Here is a 22,864-nt window from a genome sequence, read left to right on the forward strand (position 1 = left end):
ACTCAGCTAATTGCTACTAGTAGCCAAACCCCACATAAAGTTACACAGTAAATTAGGCCGTCTGGAGCCAAATATCCTTTTTTTTTTTTAACAACTCGCAGCCACGCGACACGAAGGAAACAAAAAATTACAAGCTCGACTTCGGGAGGGGGGGGGATCGTTAGTAGCCCGGGAGTTAATCCGAAAAGAAATGAGCGGGATTATTTATGTAGCAAATTAGCTGCAACCAAACACAATGTAATCTGGTCCGGGTCAAGAGCGGTTGCCACTTGGGCAAGCGGAGGCTAGAGGCAGAGCAAGGCTGGCAGTACTTTGCGCCGTGTGAGGTCCATGTGTAAACACAAATGGAGAGATAGAGAGCCACATCGTTCCCTCTCGCTGCTATCAACAAATTAGCAGTCTGTCCAAATCAATTAGCTGCGAGGACCCAAGGCCAGAAGAAGGATGCCTTACATGTTTGCCTGATTACGGAACAAAATGCCAATGAGCCGTGTTTAGCGGGGAAAAGGTAGCCGGACCCGCCAGAGTAGTCACATGTTATGATAGCTAGCTAGTAGTGCTAGCTAGCGGCTAGGCTGCTAGCTCAAGCGTGACATGGAGGTCAAGGTTAGAGCAGTGTTGAATATGTTTTCTATGCTTATTATTTTCTTACTTTTATGGCCATTAAAAATGTAAAAACTGAAAACATAGCCTGTGGCGTTAATTAAAAAAAAAATGGTTTCTGTTGCCTTAGAAGGAAAGCTCAATCCCCGCCCACGTGTTCCTGCGTACGTCCCGCAGCGTGGTGGGCATGCCTGCCTTCCCGCTCTAGTAAATTGCCTCGTGATTCCGAGTGGCGTGAGCTGGCAAAGGTTCCACTGCGAGTAACATTCGTGTGCTCTCAGCCGTATGTCCATATGTTGCCGGGACTGATGCCAAATTTGCGTCCTTGCAGAAAACCAAACAAGCGAGGCTTTGTGTTTGTGTCCTTTTTTCTTGATGGTAGTCAAACAAAAAAAAAAAAAATCAATGACGTGATGTCGGAAAATAAATGAGGCACTGGACTAATATTTTGGGGGAAACGATGCCGTAGATATAAACATTTTTGAATGCCAACCTGTTCTAATGTGTGATGTCAGCATATCACACACCTCACTACACCTCATTTCCATCGCCATGACGTTCGGGCATTTGAGTTTTTCTCGACCCAAATCGCTAGTTGCTTCCAACAGGCCATCTGACACATTTACTCAGTGATGGTGATGAGGACTTTGATTTCTGTGACCTGTCACATATTTGAGTCCATAGGTTGTGGTACAAACGGACTGCCAAGTTTGCCTGCAACGCATCAATTTAACATTTGAATACTTTTTTCCCCAATTTAACCAAATATAATCCAACCACTCGTTTGAAAAGAAACACTTGTCTTTCAGTCAGTGGCAGCAGTGAAGTAGGCGACTCTAAGCTCCAACAAAACACTCGTCCTCGGGGGAATAGGTGTAAGTCGGTTGGCAAAAGAGGAGGGGGGACACTCCCAAAGGCATTAACACTTGGCTGGAAGGAGAGGTGTGGAGGGAGAGAGGGGGGGTGATGTTCTCCAGCTTCTCCCATTAGTGAAACCAACAAACACAATGGCCTTGTTATTCTTTGGCCATAATCAGAATGGGCTCCGTGTGTGGGCAGTGTAACTGGGAGGAGAAGTCGACTCTTTCAAACCCTCTCAAGACCCTCCTCTCTCTCCTGGCTTATTTGCATGACTTGAGGAAATTAAATGATGCGATAATATACTTCCCCCTTGAATGATTCCAGAAGTGGTTTTACATGAAAATAGTTGTCATTGGAGAATGACACATTTCAGTTGGTTTTTGACTCACCTGCAGATAACAGTCTGGAAATGAAGTAACATTGAATGGTTTTAAAGTGATATAAGCCAGCTCACGTTCCTGCTTTTAAGTAAAAAAGCTGGGCGTTCAAAAACGACATTTTTTATCGCTTATGTTATGTTGACTCACCTAATTTTTGGGGGGGCTTCGCAGACTAGTCTGGAAAAACTCCGGAAAAACAAGATAAGATGCTGTCAGTTGTTAGAAAGTGAAAATGCCGAGCGGGGTTGGGTGCGTTCGGGAACGGCAACATTACAGCTTCGGTTTTTTGGCTCGCTGGTTATTTCGCGTCACCGAACAGTTTGTAAAACTTCACTCAACTGCCAAAACAACAGATGAGACACCCATAAAGTTGTCCAAGAGACATAAAGTACGTTGCCAGGTGACGTTACGTGAAAAATCGCAGCGTGAGATGAGAACGCTGGAGGGGCATTCAAGAACAGAAGATTAAACAGGCGTGCGTATGTTTTTGACTCACCCAAGTGAAAACTATTCAGTCACTGGTCAGTAAAACCTCTCCGGACAAGTCATATAACATAAGAAGCGCGGAGAGAGACAGAAAATCCATTATTGACGACGTTACTTAGCCATTTAGCTCCCGGGTCGCATTCCGTACTTTCTACGACGTGAACGTGTTGGTGGGGGACATTCAAGAACGGCACAGTTGATAAAAGTTACTTGGTTTTAAAGACTAGCCCGAGAAACTAACAAAATAAAGGAAGAACTGCGGTCAAATTGTTAAACATAAGTTGCCGCCGGGTTTATTGTCGCTTACCTTTCTTCGGTAAGCCCCCGGAGTGAAGCCAAACCGTGAGAGCCGTCACCAATGGCAACAACCGTGCCGACGCGCCAAGCGGCAGGTAACGTAAAACGGTGCCAAAGTGACGTAAACAAAAGCTTTTAAAACATATCGTCGCACGCAAAAGTCGCTTTACGGTACAGCCGGAAGGCGAACCCCCCCACCCTCGAAAACCACAATAAAACAGAATGACGAAGGTCGTAAAAAGCCCCCAACGTTGCTCTTGTAAACCTTACCCGGGCATCCCTGCGGTGCGCGATCTGATACGCGGCTCTCCTGGTGGGACAGCAGGACACTCGCGGGTAGAGCCGGTGGCAAACTTCGGCTCCGCCGCCGGTGGTAGTGGTCGTGGAGGTGGTTGTAGAGCCAGCGCCGCCATCCAGGAGCACTTTCCTCTCCCGCTTCTTGAGGCGCTTGGGCAGGCTGCCGTCGTAGCAGCGTCGCCTCCTGGCGCTCAGTTCGCCGCCACGCTCGGGTCCGAATTTGGCGTCCCCGCACTCCCAAACATTGACAGCAATGGCCAGCACCAGCACAAATTGCAAGTGCTTCATTGTTACTTTCTTTTTTTCAACAACGTTAGAAAAAAGAAAAATCCAAAAAGAAAGATCCAAACAAATAAATCCACAATACTTCCAAAAAAAGGAGGATGCACAAAAAAATAAAAGCAATTTGTTATATGAAAGCACTATTTATGTGGGAGTTTATTACGTTTACGAGCATGCTGCAGGTGTCTGCCTCCTAATAATAACAAATACGAGCTGTTTCCCAGAAAACAGCAAAAAGATGGCAATTTATCCACAAAAGCAGAGCCCGGGCGTCCCTTACAGATGACAATAACAATGATAATCCCGCAGTGTGTGGAGGCATTGAGGAAAAAAAAACAAGGAAAAACGACAGTAAAAGTTCCTTCTTCTTTCGTGCAAGTCCTCAGGAGCGCTCACATGTTTTGCTCGTGCGCTTTCCTCCTTTTTAACCAGCGCGCGAGAAGAGCGCCGTGACGTATATGTTCAACGGGGACGCGCGTAGCGCGCGCGCGCACACACACGCACACACGCCCCTCCACACACACACGCTTGCACACACGAGGTCGACGGTCACCTGTCTGCAGGGAAGAGTGAGTGCGCGCATTCGAAGACACGCGGATTCACGCACTCACGTGCACGCGCGCATGCATGCAACGGACACACGCAACATAATAGTCCACATTTACGATGATATAGGGATTTATATCAAATCAAATCTATCTAAAAATTTATCCAGTAGGCTAGACGGCAATACTGACCTATAAAGAACAATGAATTAATTTAACACAAATTTGCTATTATAGTTATTTAAATGCATGGGAAATATTGGAAATGATCCTTTCCTGGGTCAAATTGGAACATTTCAAACAATGAAAAAGAAACCTCAGTTTTAAATTTAAGGATGAATGGCAGGGGCGTGGGGAGGGCACGGCCAATGGGGGGGGGGGGGGGGGTCTTCCGGCATCCACCTGCGGGAGGTGGCAGAGCCAAGTTCACAAATGTACGGCTTCACCAGAGCAAGTGCCAATGACAAAGCGCCTTCACGAAAGTGGACCAATCGCTTTGGACAAGTGACTCCATTACTTGGCATTTGCTTGCCCTTGCGTCTTTGTTCATCTTGCTACCACCCTCAACGTGGGACGAATCCCCCCTTTAGTCACCCCTCAGCCATCCAAGAGGTGAACACCGTGGCAATTTGGAGAAACAACTCCTGCAATTTATTTTGTTCTTAGAGAATTGGCACCTGTTCTTACTTGGGGGTCTCTGCTTCCAAGAAGGGGGTCCGCTTTGATTGTGGGCAATTATGGAAATGACCGGCTATGAAGAAGATGTCCCCCCCCCCATGGTCCCTCGACCTTCTGCATTCTTTACATTGGCGGGCTCATTTCAGGGCCACACAATCCTTTTACTTTTGTTTTTGAGCCCCTTTAGATACCCCAATGTGGCCATCCTTAAATACAAAAAAAAAACATGGAGAAATAAAAATCATGTAAATATGTATCTCTATTAAACCATGTCAGGTGGGTGCACTTTTTTTTTAATATGGCGCACCCCCAAGGTGCGCACACCTCCGTTTGGGTAAAGCCTGTTTGCAGGCGGCGCAGAAAGTCCGAAGCTTCAGTTTGGGAGTGAGCGACGAGAAAACATGTGGGATGCAGATGTGGAGCAGAGGGGAGCACATCTGCTGAGAGATAGATCATTACACTCACACACACGCGCAGGCACACACACACATGCACACACACACACACTGAGCAATGTCTCTTGTCTTGCAAAACTCTCAATTTCCAAAGCCGTCTCATTCCTGGTTGTTGTCTTGCAGTTTTATTGCAATTGCTACACGTGAAAGAATTCCAAAGCTTCCTTTCCGCATTCCTTTTTCAGCCAATAGCAAATGCGATTATTTCTGCTGAGTGCCAAAGTGAAGGGTTGGGGTAGGCGGGGGGGGGGCTTATTTGTTTTGATGTTTTTGGTATGTTAGTTATTATACAAAATGGACACATATTTCATGCGTATAAAATTAGAAAGCCATCCAATCAGCTGTTTGTATTAAAATACAGCAACGACGAGGCACTCTAACCTGCTCTGATTTATTCCTAGTTTTCCCCAAAGATTTCATATTTTTATTAGTTTTAGTACGTTGGGATATTTTTGACTTGAACAAAAAGTCTTCTCATCACAAAGCCAAGTTTAATTCCCTTTTTATGTCTGCTGGGCTCGTTGGGAAATTCTCCAGTGTGACCCCGTGAGGACATCCCGGAAGTTGCCGCTTAGTTTGCGGCCACACGAGGATCAACACCACAAAGTCGGCGCTACCCCAGACTGAGCAAATATCCCCGTTGTGATCCTTGCCTTCTTCCATTGTTTGCCTCATAACTCAAACGGATGACAGAGCAACCATTTGTGCTTTGTCAAAAACCGCAAGCGGAAACCGCCAAGCCTCTGCGGAGTCGGCTCGTCCTTTTTTTTTGTTAGATGGTGTGAACAAGGACAACAACAGAAATTGATTTCATATTTAAACGACCAAATCTCAGCTTTAAATAGTCAAATAATAGCAAGGAAAAAAAAAAAATCTAAATAAAATAATTGCTGTGCGCGCCTCGGCCTCTTGAGGCAGTGTGGTGCGATGCGGCGAAATTTAGTCTATTCATAATTTTCAATAATTAAAATTGAAATCTGGATGACCAGCCAAACGACGCCATCTATATTTCCACTTTGTCTAACTTTTAGCTCAAGATTTATTTGCGTCGTCCTGAGTTTGACACCAACCGCATTCCGGCCTTTTCCGGAAGCCTGTCGGCATGACATCAGCGAGCGCTCGTCCCGCGGCTCGGCTCCGAGCACACAGCAGCATTGTGTTACGCTCGCAACTTCGTCTTAACGTTTGGCAATTGTCTCCGCCACGAATAGCCTTTAATGAGCCCGGACCATCTGTTTATGAACGCTTTGAGGGGGTGCGGTGACGCAAAACGGGATCCAGTAGCCCCCTTTTCCCCCAGCTGTGTGAACAGTCCACAATACAGCAGGACCTTTAAACGCAACGTCATGCGCGCTGAGTCAGCCCGGGCCGCCTGCCCGATGTCAACAGTCACTAAATCAGCCACTCGACGCGCTGGACCACACCGGCTTCACCTTTGGATCCTTCCTCCGTACCACCCCGGAGTGTCCTCGGGCCGTGTTTGACTGAAGCGTACACACGGTGTGACTAAGCCCAGCCACCCAAGGACTGCCCGGCACGCTGGCACGAGATGTTTGGGCCTCAGTACAGCGCAAACGCGGAAAACGGAGGTTAGGGGGTGGGAAGGGGGCGGCGGCGTGTCGGAGACCCCTGGGAAATGGCGACCCGGCCAAGTTTCCACCAAGCTTGGCTTGCGACTCTACGGCGGGATGGCCGACCATGCCGTGGCACTTTTCCCGGTGGAAGGGTTCAACACCCACTTACTTATCCAGGAAAGAATTAAAAACCCGCACTTTTCCTGGTGAAAGGTTGCAATAGCTATCATTTTTTTCGGTGAAATTGTTTAAGACACACTTTTCCTGGATTAGCGTTTTTATTAGCTACATAGTTTGTAAATTCATTAGTATGCTAACTAACTCGCTCCTTTGTTACTTTTATAGTTAGCACATGCCGTTAGCTAGTTAGTTAGTTAGTTACATCCCTCAGTGAGTGAGTTTGTTTTTGTTAGCATGATTATTAGCACAGATCTTTAGTTAGTTAGCTAGCTAGTTAGCATGCCCTTTAGATAGTCATTTTGTTATCTTGGTGTGTTTATTTCTTTATCTTTTGTCAGTTTTTCAGTCTGTTAGTAAATTAACTAGTTATGATGTCTATTTTTTGGTCCACTTTTTTGGTTTGTATGATTCTAATCTATCCCATTAAATTCCACTAATCATTCTTTTCTGGCCTCTATCATTTCTCCCCTGTTTCCAATTGCAGTTTTTTTCCTTGTTGAGATTAAGCACCACCGCCGTTGACCAGTTGGGCGCTGTTGCTTGTGGCGAACTGCCTTTGTAGTGGTCTGCCTTTTAAGGAGGGGGGGGGCTTCCTCTCCGGCCGCAGCCTCATAATAGAAAACCAGAGACCAATCCCCCTCTGGCACATGAGACGATAATGTTCAGCTCAGCAATGACTTTGCGGCCACTTGCTGGTAAACGCTTCCATCGGGTTATGCCGATGCCAAAGTATCATTGCCATGGCCACCACCCTCAAATTGCCAATCTATTGCTGAAAATGATTTTTTAGGGGGTGTGGCTAAGAGTCTTCAAGGGCATTAAAATGAACGTGAATAATTCCCAAACTTAAACGCACAACGTTGGGAGTGTGTGGTTTAAAAGATTTCAGCTAAAGGATGTTCTCAGTTGAATCAACTTCCTCGTAGTTCTATGAAGCTAACGGAAAGCGATTTCTTTTCCTCGACTCCAAGGTGGTCCCGGGATGGCGTTTGTCGGGATGATTGATCTGAAGGCTCGTCTCCGCACGTTTCCCCATTCCTCCTTGGACCCTCTCTGATTTTTCTGACTTTGCGGTCGCACGTCAAAGCCCAGGTGACGCCGCCCCCGCGCCGAGATCGTCTTACACCCGGAATTTTCATACCGCGGCTTCGGGGTCACCGCGGAAAAGGATTTGATGGAAGCTTTGACGCGACATCCCAACAACGTGCCAGATTTGCTACCGCTGGGCTTCACCCCCACCGCTGCTTCTCGTCTTACTTTCACTCTAGTCTGACGTCAACACCTTTCATGATTTATGGCCGGCTCTCGCCGTTATTGTTACGATTATTCACCGTGCGTCCGCCGACGCTCGACAGGCTTATGCATAATGCGCCTTAATGTCTCCTCCAGGAGGAAAGGTTCTCATTAGGACCGGGGAAGGGCGGGGGGGGGGGGGGGGGGGGGGAATTCTAAAGGTGGTCCCCTTGCTGAGATCGGAGTCAGTATTTAAGCATGTGCGCAGGTTACCAGGAGGTTATCAGTTCAAACTCCAGTTCACAGTCACAATCGTTCCCCTTTTAAGAAGAACGTTTCTTCAACTGGAATCTGGACGACCAAGCAGTCGCTTCAAACGGGGTCACTGCACCAAGTGACAGCATCTGACGGGAAGTGTCGTCGTCCTCGTCACAATAACACAAAACAGTCAGTGACCGGAAACACGCATCTTGTGGGAACAGATCACGTCGTTGAACGACAAGGGTACACTGGGACAAGGGTGCAAAAGTCTCGTTTATCTGCGGCTAATTGCGAGCCCGTAGGACAGGACCTTCCTGTGGACACATTCCACATGCTGATAGCAGTGCAGGACCACCAAGGATTGGAAGAAGACATCTGTGCTGGATGTACAAAGACTCCGATAAAATGTTTTTCCGTACTATGTCAGCAAGGCCTTGATGTCGCTTATCTGCCTTTCACACGGAACCCAGCCAAAAAATGACATGGCCCGCACTTTCACACAGAGACGTCTGTCAATCAAATACATTCCAAAAATTAGGGGTGGTTGGTCAACAGAGGGCGCTAAGGTGCCAACCTAGCTCATTATAAACTAAATCTGTAAACCAGCGTTTTTGAATGTGCTTCTGAACTTCAACGGTGGTCTTCAGCGAAGAGGCGTGACGCAGCTTAGACATGTGGTCCGCTAATACGTTGTAAAAAGCGAACACTTGAGTCAGACTTTTGGCAGTCCGAATACGAAAGAAGGAAGCAGAGTGGAATCAATCAGCGTTCCTCAGAGGCCGCCGTGTCTTTGATTAGCGCGGCTTGTCAAGAGTTTAGAGGCCGAGCCGGCGTGTGTTATTACAATAAAGTCCTGACCACCAGCGGGGTTAACTTGACAGGCATAACCATGGAATGATTGGCAGGTCATCGTATAAAATTTTAGTCGTTCAGAACCTCGTTTTTTTAAGCGGGATGAACGCGCCAAGAAGTATCTCCAAATATTTGCTCTGTCGTGCGGACAGCGAGCGGCGCTGCGGTTTTGCGCTCGGTCACGCCGCGAGTTTGATTGCGCCAGCGCTCCCCGTGTTCCCGTTGTGGGACATTAACGACGTACGCGAGGAATACGATGCACCTGTCGGTTGGCGCGAGATTGCGGGGACGTGAGATCCTGATATTTTGACGCTAATAGTTACAATGTTTAAAACTAAACAAGCTAAATTTACATTAATAAAGCTACCAAACAATTTCCTGATCTGGTATAAAATTTTTGGGCCCTATTATTAAATACACTTTTTATTAAATCCACATCAGACCCAAAGATAATCTTACAGGATCATCGTATAAGACAGAAGATAGTCGATTGTCTGACAACCTTGACCTGGAAGGGCCAACTCGGGCCAAAAACAGTCTTAACTGTCCAAACGTGTTCACCGTACCTTTCGCAGTTATCATAAAACAAAACCATGTGGCTGCGTGAAATAAATATCAGTCTTCGCTGAATCGTGGATGAATTACTTTACAGAGCGCAGACACGAAATTCAGAAATCTGCTTTCGACTTTTCGAGGCCGACATTCTACCTTGACACGCGGCCGCTGAATAACGTAAACAGATTATGCCAATGTTTAGCGGGTTGTTTGGACTGGCCGGTAAATATTTATTGGGTGTAGCGGTGTTCGGAGGCATGCTCGTGTCTCTGGGTGAGGGGCTGGCTAAGGTGGTGAAGTCATTGCCACCGTCCTGTCATGCTCACTCGTGACCCTTTTACCATTTAGGGGGCCCTGGCCTGATACCGCTGTTATTGACCCAGAGGCCATGTGTGGCATGTTTAGGGTCTGCGGAATATATCCCCGGCTTTAACCTATACAAGCCAGGCAATTATAGCCGCCAAAGGCCAAACAATACAATCCATCAGCGGGCTTTGCCGGGGTAAACAGGAATAGGCGGCCCATGTCGGGGTGTAAACTCGCCATCCCGGAGAAGCTAGGGGTCAACGCAGCTGTTTGATTGTCTAATTGGGGAGATAGCAAGAAAAGCAGACGTGTGCGCGAGTGTGTTTGTGTGCCGAGACGCCTAATGAATTGTGTGTTTGCGTTCGGGACCCCACACGCCTTTGTTTATTTGAACGAGGGCTAGCTGTTTTATTCCACTCGTTCTCATTTTTGCCACTTAACGCACGAGGAGTGGCACTCTGCGTGAATCACACGAAATGGTGACACCTAAACAAACGGTGGGTTTTAGTTCCATGGCGGCCACCATCCAAACAAGGCGTTGGCAGAAAACAAGCGACGGGCTCGACGGAAGATTGGTGGCGGGTTTAGCGTCGTTTAGCGGTGTTGCGACGCGGTTCGGGTCATTGAATAGTGGCTAAGAGCCCAGCCGGACCACCGGGAAGGAGGCCCTCGCCCCACCACACCCCCACACTGGCCCATCAATCACTCACGTACACATAAGCAAAGACGGATACAAGTAAACACAACCTCATCCCTCCAAGTTAACATTAGCGTAGCTACCGCTTGCTAGGCTCGCCTCATATAAAGCAGCTAGCGATTTTTTTGTCTTGATTTGTTTCCAGCCCATTCCAGAACATGTACAGTATGAATAATTAGTGAACCAAAATGAGGTTGAGGGTCTAAGATTCTAAAAGCTACCCAGTTTCAAAATTAGCAGGTGGATGAAAGTTGCTAGCCCAAGAAACTCTTATCTCTATAAGAAACTTATTTTTCCGTAACATTTTTAGCGACAGATCGAGACTGCGACATTAAAAAAATTGAATCAGTTCTGTTACCAAAACAATTCAAGTTTCTGTTCATATTCCAAATCAAATTTCTCGAGTTTTATATGTTGTTCCAGATCCAGATCTTACTGAACAAACAACAAAAATTCATTTTATCCAAAACACTAAGTGACACCCCAACATCCACGTTACCAAAATGATCCTGATTCTTCATCTAGATCCAGTTCCGGTATTTACAATACAGCCTCTCTGGAAGTGCAAATCAAACATCGAGCATTTTTATGACTATCTGGCAGAATCATTTAGATCACATGACCTCAATTTGCATCTCATGCCACGCTTCTTGTTTTTAACAGTATAAAATACAGGAAGTATCAGCACACACAGTCTTTTTGAATTCCTCCCAACACTTGCCAATTCTTCGCTGGTGGTGCTGTGATAGTGTTTGCTGAGAATCGTTCCTCCTGAGTCTTTCACTTGTCTCACATGCTTCAATGCGAGGCCTTATTGCCCACCCAACTCGGTTATAGGGATTCTCTCTCTCCCCCCTAAGTGGGTGGTCCTGCGGGGTATGGCTGAGGCACAGGTGGAGCATTGTAGGGGTGCTCACAAAAATACCCCCCCCCACCCCAAACACCACCACACACTTTGTAACAAGCTCCCTCATCCTGGAAAGGTGGACACCAGTTTGGCACAGAACTTCCTTCCGCCTCTTAAACACCAAACATGTTGACGTATACAAACATCATAACCCCCCCCCCGTCCCACCTTCATTTCACATTGCCCCCCTTCCTTAAAAGCACTCCTGCGCCCCGCTACAGTAAATAATTACAGTTCCGCTCCATGTGTGTTTTCTAAAGTTTACACGGAAGGTTCAGTGCACCCTATCAGTTGTTTGGAGCCCGGCGAAACCACCGGTACCATGTGGACATGTGCGTAGCACCAGGCAAGGCTAACCAGGGGGTGGGGTAGGGGGGGATCATAATAAACAGCAGCATAAAGAGGGTTCTGTTTTAAAAAAAAAAAAAAAAAAAAAAGGATGGGTGTGACCCCCCACTGTACTAATATCCCCTGGCCTATGAGTGGAGATGCTGAGGTCCGGTGTGAGGGTCTCCACCTGCGCAACAGAGTGATTTATTGTTACAAGTCCTGATAACAACACAATGACTGGGCTGTGTTCTGAATACACCTGCAGGAGAGATGCCCCACCATTTTTTTTTTGGAACAAGGTGGCAATCAGTCAGATGTATTTTAGGGCCTACAATGGGACTTTTGTTTTTCTTTTTACTGTCTTGAAGGTTTTCAACAAAGAGCTACTTTTTGGGTACCGATTAATGCAATGACTACCAAGTTGCTACACATTTGTGAAATAACAAATTTGCACATATTAGCTTAATGTTAAATCATGGCTAAAGTAGCCATATTGTGCTAATTGCTTTAGCGCTTTTAGCCAAGTTAAATAATATCTCGCCAAAAACACCCTCAAAATGGTGTTTTCCTCCATTTACTCCCCCAAAAAAAATCTATGATGATACTATAATAACTATAATTATATTTGCAAGAACCCGATAAATCAACACTATTTCTATAATGCTTTGCTAGTGTTAACATTAAAAAAATTAGCAAAATTCTCAATGTCACATCCCTAGTGAGCTGTTTTTAGAACGGAGGCTATGGGCACCATGTCGTTGACCCGTGATTGGTAACCAAAGCTAACCGTTCCCTTACCATGAGAATTTGTGGTATTGGTAAAGTCCTCTAATTCATCAGTTTGTCAGGTTACTTGGTTGAGTTTTTTTGAAACACGATAGTCTCGCCGTTAAGAGAGGCGTCGGCGTCTATCGACTCCCTTGGGCGGCCACACATTTGCGTGTGAACTTTGCCCCTCCGTCCCCCTGCCCTCGTGACCTCACCGGTGGCGCTAGGGGCTGCCATTACCTGGAGATTGTATCAGTCGTTAGCTTGGAGGGGATTCGGAGGCCAATGAGCTCTCTGTGAAACGTTAATGTGGAAGAAAAACTGATTGGATCGAAAAAAAAAAAAATGTCTTTAAGGTTCCAGAATGTCTTGAAAGCGGCGTTCATTAGTAGGGCCGGTTAAACTTTGATGACAGCAAATTGGCCACGGAATAGCGTTTAGCGCTTATCTAAGAAAGGCCCTTTGCCTTTGTGAAGCATTTGGCTTTTATCTGCGCCATCATTGCACGTTGTAAAACTGTCGCTGACGCTTGCCATTCCCCCGAGTGGCCAACGGAAGGATCTGGCCTTCGCAAACGTCTGAGCGGGAAGTTGTGCGAGACATTTGATGATGATGATGATTCGAATAGACGTCGAGTCGACGGGATGTTGGACATTCGTTTTCTTGTGACCCGGCATATTTCCTCTATGAGATAGAAACATTTAAATTTATAATAATGATGCCGATATTGGAACAAAAAGTATCGATACTGGCCCTGAGGGTATTCAATTCGGCAACACACCAAAAAAATCCTTGGTACTTGTGTTTGCGTATACACTACTCAACTCTTTGGACTCAAGGACACGCTGTACTTTCTTGTGGCTAAAGAATGTACAGTTAGCTCTAGGAATCCCGTCATGAGCCCTATGAGTGTTGATAATGGAGCTTCGGGGACACAAATGCAGCTGACAGTGTGGCTAATTTGGAATCCAGGCACAGCACAAATGTAAACTGAGTATTATTATTGGACCTGTTTTCAAACTGCGGGTCGGGGGCTCGAATGGGGACATTTGTTTTGGGATGTGTGGTGAAAAAGTGGAAATGAAGATGAGACTTTGTAACTAAAATTACAATCACACACCTGACCAGCCATTGAAAAAGTATCAGTAGTTCAAGGTTAGCATAAAACAAAGAGATTCACACGTGTGGTGAAAGCTAGCTGCTAGCTTCACGCTAGCATACAATGAGAAACACTATTGGCATAGCAATTAGCTTACTCCTCCGTTGTCGTTTTCTGATTTGCGGAGGTCTAACACTCCCCCTGACGACTCGACAAAACATCACGCAGACAGCACTCGTGCAGGTGTCCCTAATGATACGTCCGACGTGTGTCGAAACATTTATCCCGTTATTGCTCTCCAACGCCCACAAACGACTTTTAAAAACATGACTGACGTTTTTACTGTCAGTCTGCTCGAGTCATTTTTTGCATTAATTGGTGTATCCTGCAAACACACACACGCACACACACACGCACACACACACATTCTCAGCCGGTCCTGGTTAAATGTTCCCCAGACAGTGCGCAATCCATAGACGGCAGCGCGCTTCCTCCTTGGCGTAAGTCGCTGCTCGTCTGAGGGATCAGTCTGGCGAGCTGGGTCCAGACGGAGCGGGAAGCGCCCCCCGACGATGCTCAGGAAACTGATGTTACTAGCAAATGTTTGCTTTATTTTTCATCAGCTGCGTGGATTTGTTTTCCCCGCAAACTCCTGACTGTCTCCACCTGTACGCGACTTTCAAATATCTCACGGGTGGTGGACCAAGACGCAAATTAACCCCCCAGGCCTGGAGTTTGATCCTTATTCTCTATTGGGTTGAAGTCTGGGGAGTTATTTTGACAGAAAAAGAAAAATGGTTCTTAAAGCGGGAGTATATTTCTGAGAGGTCAACACCATTTCACCGTGTCTTGTGTTAGCGTCATCTGCTGGATTAGGATGGGCATTACCCCATCCCTGAAAAAAAATCTTGAGCTCAGAGTCAATCCCCGTGACACAATCTCCTGTATATTCTTCCCTTCTCTGCCTCTTGCTGTTTTTACTTGAGGGGGGGGCTGTCGGGCAACCTATAACAAGGGTCCGGGGCGGGGGCCGAGCCGTGTGTGTGTGAGCAACCCGCCGTCGTCTTCTTCTTGTGTGGTCCGCCCGGCCAACTTTATGATTTATTCAGCTAAAGGCAGAGGAGCACGACCCCCAGTGACCACAGAGGGAGAGCTGCACGTGGGTTTAATGATTTCACCACAAAAATGTCTGCTATGGCTGCGTAACCCCCCCCCCCCCAATCCCCCCCAATCCCCCCCATCAATGCTGGGGAAGGGGAGGGGGGAGCACCACTACTACTTGGAAACATTTTTCTTGTCCCCCCCTTTGCATTCCCCCCCTGAAATTTTGCGTCCTTTGTCACGCATTCCTGCATCCGCCCTGTCTTTCTTCGTCCCCGCAGCCGCTGGGAGATTTCAGAGGCATTATTGAAACGCAGAGGATGATGTAACCAAGCTTTTAGGAACAAGCAGAGGGGTTAGGAATAATACAAGAGGGTGGGTGCGCAGGGGGTGTGAAATAGTGGGGGGGGTTTGGCATATTTGTCTCCCGCTTGTGTCCAGTTTTTCTGGCGCTGAGGGCTTGGATGGGCCCGCGCTGATGTCATTCGCGAGGATTTGCGAGCATTCTTGACGAGGAGTCAAGATCGCAGCGTGGGCCTAATCACGTTGCGCAAGACCGCGCCCCCACCCCCCTTCCATCCTCCACCAGCCCCTCGGTACGTTTCGCGTAGTGCGTTTTAGCACGCTGCTTGGATCTTTCGGTACAATGAACTGACATTACACGCGCGTACAATCAGTGACCGTGCCTTCACGAAAAAAATTCTGAACCCAGATCTCCGGCCTGGACCACAAATCAAATGTTTGGGCTCTCGGAGCACGTCTTCATGCCACCTGGTAGAACCTCCAACCGAGAGGCTTAAGGGAAGACGTCTGTCTGGTATGAAAACCCCGGCCCCGCCCCATCTGTCTCAAACTCATATCTTCTTTTTGATCCCAGATAATCCTCCACCCCTCCCCTCCTGCAACCACCCCCCCCCCCTGCTAAAATGTACATACATATGTTTTATGTCAGCCTTAGCCACCGCGTCTTCCCACTAGCATGCCGCATATGTACAGTAAATCACGATGCAAAGAAAACACTCGGGGATTGATCGAGGCCCCGTTACGGCTGCGGTCCAAGCTCCCGGTTTGGCCTCCACCGCCATGACGTGGGTCAGAGGTGGAGGCTGTGAAAGCAAAGAAAACCAGGAAAATCTCATTTTATTCCGGGAATCATTAGAAAATTGTGAGCGACGGCTCTTGAGGTTCTGATGAGTCCATTCAGAACCCCAACCCTCTGGAGCGTACGTCATGGGATTGGGTCATTCCCGTGAGATCCAAGTGTGACCTATCCTGGCCCGTTTTTGTTTTGCGTCGACTTCCAGCCGCCATGCTGGCGAACGGGTCTTGCGCTAATTAGCCGTGAGTCACCGCCACAGAGACACGGGGGCCTTCTCGGATTTTTGACGTCAACATCTGACGTTCTCTTTCTTCACCTCTGTGGCGTTATTTCGGGGTCTCCACGCAAGGGAAGCTACGACAAACTGGACTACGCTCTCCTTGGCGTTGTTTTAGCGCGCGTCGCCAAAGTAGATCGGGTGTTTTCTTAGCACACGGATGGTTTGACCGTGCACTGTTTGAACAGCTGTAATGAGAAGAACTTGGATAATGACTAGGCTGAGCACACGGCCAGATTGGCCTGGAATGGAGAAATGATTTAGAGTGGAACACGAGCGCAGTCAGTTAAAGTCCATTGCCTGCTGCTTCAAGTGTGGCGACCTGATTTTTTCTGTCACATCATTTTTTTTTTAAAGAAAACCGGCAGGTATTTAGAATATATTGTCGCTGTTGGGTGGTAGATACAACTAACCTCCAAGTTTGGTCAATTTTTTTTTTTTTTTTCCATTTTTTTATGGTGCCTGAGACTGATATTCTTTGGTCATTTTTTTTTTTCTTTTTTTTTTTTTATGTGCCTGAGACTGATACTTATTTATTTTATTTTTTTCTATAGATTATTAGCTAATCTTAAGCGTTGAATTGTCAAATATATCTAGTGAACTTTAAAGATACAATAAAAAAGTAATGACAATACCGCTAGTGATTTTTCTTTTCAATTTAGATTTTTATAAAGAATATTATAATGTATTAAAATATGAAGTACAAATTATTGGGAATTCTCAATTCAATTAAAAATATTTTTAAAATGTTTGTAGTTTTTTAATAATATAATTTGTAATATTTATATTATAATTACATGAAATTTAAAAACAAATTAAAAATCATATATTTAAAAAAGGGCATGTTTTTAGAATAAAGATCATGTCAAAAACGCTGGACAGGAAGTTGAACACAAACCAAACAAAGAACACATAATCTCCCTGGCAGAGTTAACAAATGTCTATTTATCCACCCATAAGGAAGGGGAAGAAAAAAAAAAAAACTCAACTCTAATCCCACTTTACACGCCGCGACATAATGACTGGCTTGTACGTCCCCAATTTCACCCTTGATTTAAACACACAGCCATCGGCTGTGGAATTAGCCGCGTAGGTGGCAAAACGGCATGAGGCCCGACTGCCCGGACGTTTTCATTCAAACTATAATTACAACAGATGACTTTTTTTTGTGGCTTTGCCAAAATGAATGCTTCCTTTCTTGGTGATAACTAGAAGGTTCCGAGGCTAGCATCAGTTTATAGAGGTGCCTTAACTTAAGAGTGACCCAAGAGAAATGCTTTGAGTTCCGAGCTGTCTTTGGTTGTTTTTGCTTTGAGTTGTGAGCCAAAAATTGAAATATTTAGCGAGCAACTGGAGAGAAATGTTTCACTTCCATACGTTGACGGAACAAAAGGTCAAACACAAAAAATACAAAATTTGTGGGTATATATATATATATATATATATTTTTTTAGGCTAATGCTAATTCCGATATTTTGAATTGAATTCCGTTAACTGATTAATTAAAAAAATGCATAAGGAATAAAATAACTTGACGCTTACAACAATAAAAAAAATCGAAATATTAAGTACAGGCAGAACATCTGACAATACTACAATAATAAATAATAATACAATAATATATATTTTTTTTGGGTGGAGTGTCTTTGGCTTCTGTTTTAATGCATCTGTCTGTAAAACAAAAAAAAAAAATAATTGCTACCACCCAATAAAAAACAAAACAAAGTATCTCCTTAGGCTGCCACCACAGCGTCGCATGCGCCCACAAAACGAGCTCGTGTGCACCACGCTGGCTACGACAACACACCCAAGTCGACCGCACCATGCGTGTAGCAGCTAGCTAGCATTTACACCAGGGTGGCTCACAATATTTTTACTCCACCCACCCAAAAAAGAAAGAACAGAAAGTAATTAGCATGCTGTTCATCAAATTGTATTTATTCCCACATGGTCAACCGCACGTAAAGTGTTTGCAGAGTCAAAACAAAACGCTAAACGCTTCCAGATATTTTCGGGGGTTCCTTTTCGAAAAAGAAAAATGAGTGCAAATTACGGCAGGCTGACATCAAGACGTAAGGTGTGTACATAGTTGAGCTATAAATAGCGTGTACAGTTGTTTTGGGGACTGTGGCAAGGGTGTGCACATTTGGCTAACACGATTAAACAAAATCTAATCTAAAATGAAAGTTGATTGAATTACAAAAATATTACCCAACGGTCCACCTGATCCAGGTGTTCCTAATGTTGTGACCTGGCCAGCATGTACACCCTTCCTTCCTTCCGTGTGAAAAGGGCAATACACATCAAAGTTTTTTTTTTTTTTTTTTTGGGGGGGGGTATCAGAAGTGTGAAGAAGAGGCCTGGCCAGTCATGTGGAACGTGTGACATTGGAGCAGCGTTGCCGCTACACTTCCACTTGCAGACATGGGTCAGCGGAAGGTGTGTGCAAAGCCAGGTGGTCCCGAGCAGGTAACCTAAACCGTCAAAACCTTGCGCCTGCAGCTGTGTACCCTCAGGAACATGAGCTCGTTTGATGTACACTGTGAACTTCATCGTGCGGGCCATTAGCGTTGGGATAGTCAATAATCACCGATGTACTATTCTCAAAGTGTGCAACCGATGTAAAATCCACTCTACAAATCGGTTCAATTATTTTCATGGTCAAAATCATAACCTGTCACTTGTTGCTAGGCAGAATTTATGGGGCACAATTGGGGATGTCACTAGCAAATAGTTTTAGAATCGTTTATTCTAAAATAGTTGTCGATTAATTTGATAATGTCAATTAATTTTGACAGATTTACGCACAATAAACAACATTTTTTGGCTCAGTTTAATGCATCATAACCCGGTCACTTGTTGCTAGGCAGAATTCATGGGGCACAATTAGGGATATCACTAGCAAATATTTTTAGAATCAGATATTCTATCGATTATTCCATTATCAAAATAGTTGTCGATTAATTTGATCATCTTAGTATCTCATTTGCCTCAAATGCAAAAAACTACTGGCCAAGTTGGACTTTTTTATTTTTAGCAAAGAGTACCAAGAGTGTAGCGACGGGTGGGTCGGGTGGCCCGGTAGTCACCGTGCGTAATAACGGCTTGTCATTTTTCATCAACGTTCCCCACCATGCACGAGCCAGAGCCCACCGCACCCGAATGCATCACTCGGTGTTTGCAGGAGATGATGACAGTCAAAATGCACGAGACTCTGCGGGAGAGAGCGGCGGACCCTCATGTGGGAGCCCACCCTCGAAAGCTCCGCTATCCCCCCACTTAAATGAGATCTAATCAAAGGCAGCTTGGCACTGTGGGCGGAAAGTAGCCACAAAGTTCGTCTTCAAATGACTTGAGGTTGCCTGTGAGGGGGAACGTCAGCCGCCCACCCTTGTCGTGTTCACCAGGGGCCAGAACCGGGAGGTCCCGCGAAACTTAGGACAGGGGCCACACACCAATCGATAATTTCCAACCTAGCAACTGACCCCGGTGTTTTGGTAACCGAGCGTTTATTTACGTGTTTGAATCCGGCTCGCTTTTTAGTTTGGCTTGATACGGTCAAATGTATTTAGGAAACGATTTTTGAAAAGGCTACGCTTCGCGTGCGTATGAATGAGTCAGCTGATCGGACATCTTAGATCGAGTGTGATCGCCAGCAGACCGTTTTCATTTGTCAGCCGGGTGGAAAATCTTAAACGGCAACGATGACAACTCGAGATACAGCTGACGAGGACATTAAAAAAAAAAAAAAAGAAATCCACTTATGTCTTCTTAATGTGGGAGCCAGATGGGCAAAAGTGGTTTCAATTGACGTGAAAAAAAAAAAATCATAATCAGACTTTTCCTGACTTAGGCCAGATATGGAGAATCAATCAGGGACCGAATCATCAAGATGATTTTTTTTTTTTTTGGTGTACGTGCAAAAAATCTGCCCTGAATCACTGCCAGCAGTTTGGATGCTCGCAAAGAAACAAACATGTTGTGAACGGTCTCACTTCCTGACAGCATGGCCCTTTTCTCACCTTATAAAACTTGTTTATCTCATATTACCCCCCCCCCCCCCACCCACACCCACACAGTAATCATGATTTTTTATGGAAAGAATCTCGACCCTTTTGATCCCCTTTTTCCGCGCAACAAATGTCACGCCGAGGGCAAAGTGTCAGACGTTACACTAAATCACTGCCAACAATTTACAGATCAGGGAAGGGGAGGGGGTGAGGGGGGGTGAATCGGGAGAAAAAGGAGGTGGTCCGGCAATGCGTCACTGATCCCGGAGCGCTTTCATCTCTCTCCGATAAGTGCCATACCTAATCAGGTTAAAGCAGCGCATGCCGTGGAAAAGGGGAGAGGAAATTCCGGCCAAAACGGTAACGTATCTGTTCCGCTCTCATGCGTCGCATTCCACCGGCTAATTAGGAGTAAATATCTGACCCCGGAGAGAGAAAATGTCCACATTAGTCCAAAGTGAGGCAGTCGGTGTGGTCCATCTGTGCTCCCCGCCCCTCCCTCCTCCTTTCCTCACGCTAATTTGGCGCACAGATGACAAAAAAACACTGGCCCGGTTCTCATCGGGCGCCGCCATTAGGCCTCATCATGGCTGACGGGTTGTTCTCATGCCGGATTAGCCGCCGCCGACGAAGACCGGCGGGTCACGGTACCGCTTTCACCCGCTTAGGGGGGCTTTTTTAAGCAATGCTGACCCGCCATCAGTGATACGATGGAGGGCGCTTAGCTGTTCCTGTTCCTGCTTGAATGTCGAGACTTTTAGTTCCAGGGAGATATTTACCAGATCTTGATCCAGCCATTAATATTTTTGTCTTATATTCAACTAAAAATGTATCAGTGCTTATAAATTGGCCGGTAATTTTCCGTAGTGGCGCACCTACGGAAAATTACCGGACCTTCCCGGCTTTACCGGCTAGTAACGAAAAGTTGCCAAAGGGGTAAAAGTCAACAATAAAGAGCGGAATATTTTACGGTGTGACAGGACACGACTTTTTTTTTTTTTTTTAAGAGTGTTCAAGCATCTGCTTCTTGAAAGCCACACATCGGCCGTTGGCCATTCAGACATTCACCCTAGCCTCCAGCTTCACTTGACGTTTACGTTCCCTCACTTCATTGTTCTGCCGATATTTACGCTCCGTGACTTGTCTCTTTGAGCGCCTGGCGCTTTTAATTTTATTGCCTATTTTTTTTTTTATCTTGCAGGTTTTCCGAGAAGATGTAAAACCTTTGTTATTAGGACCACAGCAGGCTCGGGTTGAATCACGAGGAGCTGCTGTCGGAGTTCATAAAATGGTTTCGTTGGCCCACTTTAGATCTCAGTGGTTCAATTTGAATGATGCTAACACAAAAAAAAAAAAGATACACACCTAGAGGTTGACCCCTGGTGCTGATGAAGGAGGTCGCGATTAAATTACAGTGCTTGGTATTCACTGACTAAACTATGCACACGCAGGGAGGTCGGAAAACGTGAAATGGGGAAGGTGGTCTTCTCGTTTTTGAATTTTGTCAGCCAACGCAAACAAAATCAGTCATGGCTGCCACGCTCGACCCTTAATGATAATCAATATCCATATTCTCATGAATATTCCCATATACAATCCGGAATAATTCCGTTCGTGGTGCCTTATGAAAGCTCAAACATCTGTGCACCTTCTGTGTTTTTTTTTTTTTTTTTTTTTATATGTGTGTGGATGCACATGACACACACACAAATGTTCCTCCACACAGGTGGACCCCCGACGTTACAAATAATGCGTCGGTCGGACACGCTTCCTGTACGTGATGCTCGACAAGGACGCGGATAACACGATAATATCATATAATGTGTTTCGGGAAATGGCCGAATTTTGCGGGCAGCTGCGTTGCCGACCACACACACACATTTGACGTCGCTCTATCATTTACACATTAGACTCTTGAAAGGAGTCCAGATATGATCAAGAGCTTAAAAAAAATCAAGTCTCGACCTTTGCTTCACCTTCAAGCCCCGCCCCCTCCCCTCTTTCATGAGAAGCCCCACATCAATGGTGTGCAGTGTCCATTTTGACTTACCAAATAAGGTCCCTTGGCTTGGTAAAGCGACAAACACTCACAGGATGACGCTTCGGGTCAAGAGCTCCCTGAAACGGAAAGATTAAAGCACTTGAAGACGCTGGACGCTCTCGTCTCGCTTTTATGACAGGATCTTCAATACTGTATATTTCTCAAGTAGGGCGCAAAAAAAAGAATTAAACAAAGTAGTAAACGGGTCAGCCAGCTAACAAGCTTAGACGTGAATACATAAATACAGTAAATATTTCAAAATATCAAAAAAAATATTTGTTGGCATCTCCAAGTCAAAATCAAGTGACTGGAAAATACCAAAGTATGTGATGAATGTAAAACTGTGTGTATGTGGGGGGGGGGGGGGGGGGGTCAGCAGGGTAGTTGAGGAAGGGGTCAGAGGTCGCCTGGTGGGGTTCTGGTGCCAGTGGGCCTTTACCATTGTTGGGGTTTGACGGAACCCCGAGGGGGCTTAAAGTATTGATGCTCAAGGTATTGCCTTCACATTTAGTAGGGGGATAGAAAATGTGTGTGTATGTGTGTCAGGACCCCACAAGGGGGCGGGTGAGGAAAAGTCATTAGAGATGATATAAGGCCAAAAGGCAGGAAATTGATTAAAGGGAAAGAGTGACCAGGAAGTATGTTGAGGTTCTTTGTTTCGACTTCAATTAAAGTGAAACGTTTCAGTGG

General features: G+C 45.8%; 1 protein-coding gene across 5 annotated transcripts in view; it reads right to left on the reverse strand.

The window, feature by feature from the left end:
• hhip (hedgehog interacting protein) overlaps positions 1-22,864 on the reverse strand; it is a 61,737-nt gene that overhangs the window by 19,074 nt on the left and 19,799 nt on the right. Inside the window, exons 2-3 of one of the 5 annotated variants that reach the window (XM_049719343.1) lie at positions 22,184-22,251; positions 2,898-4,866 (exon numbers count right to left, since the gene is read on the reverse strand). In XM_049719343.1, coding sequence (XP_049575300.1) covers positions 2,898-3,212 — 315 coding nt within the window. In that variant the 5' untranslated portion in view covers positions 3,213-4,866; positions 22,184-22,251. The other 4 variants (XM_049719344.1, XM_049719345.1, XM_049719347.2 and 1 more) reach the window with 4 other exon arrangements.

The sequence above is a fragment of the Syngnathus scovelli genome, chromosome 5, assembly GCF_024217435.2.
Source record: "Syngnathus scovelli strain Florida chromosome 5, RoL_Ssco_1.2, whole genome shotgun sequence".
NCBI classification, from domain to species: domain Eukaryota; kingdom Metazoa; phylum Chordata; class Actinopteri; order Syngnathiformes; family Syngnathidae; genus Syngnathus; species Syngnathus scovelli.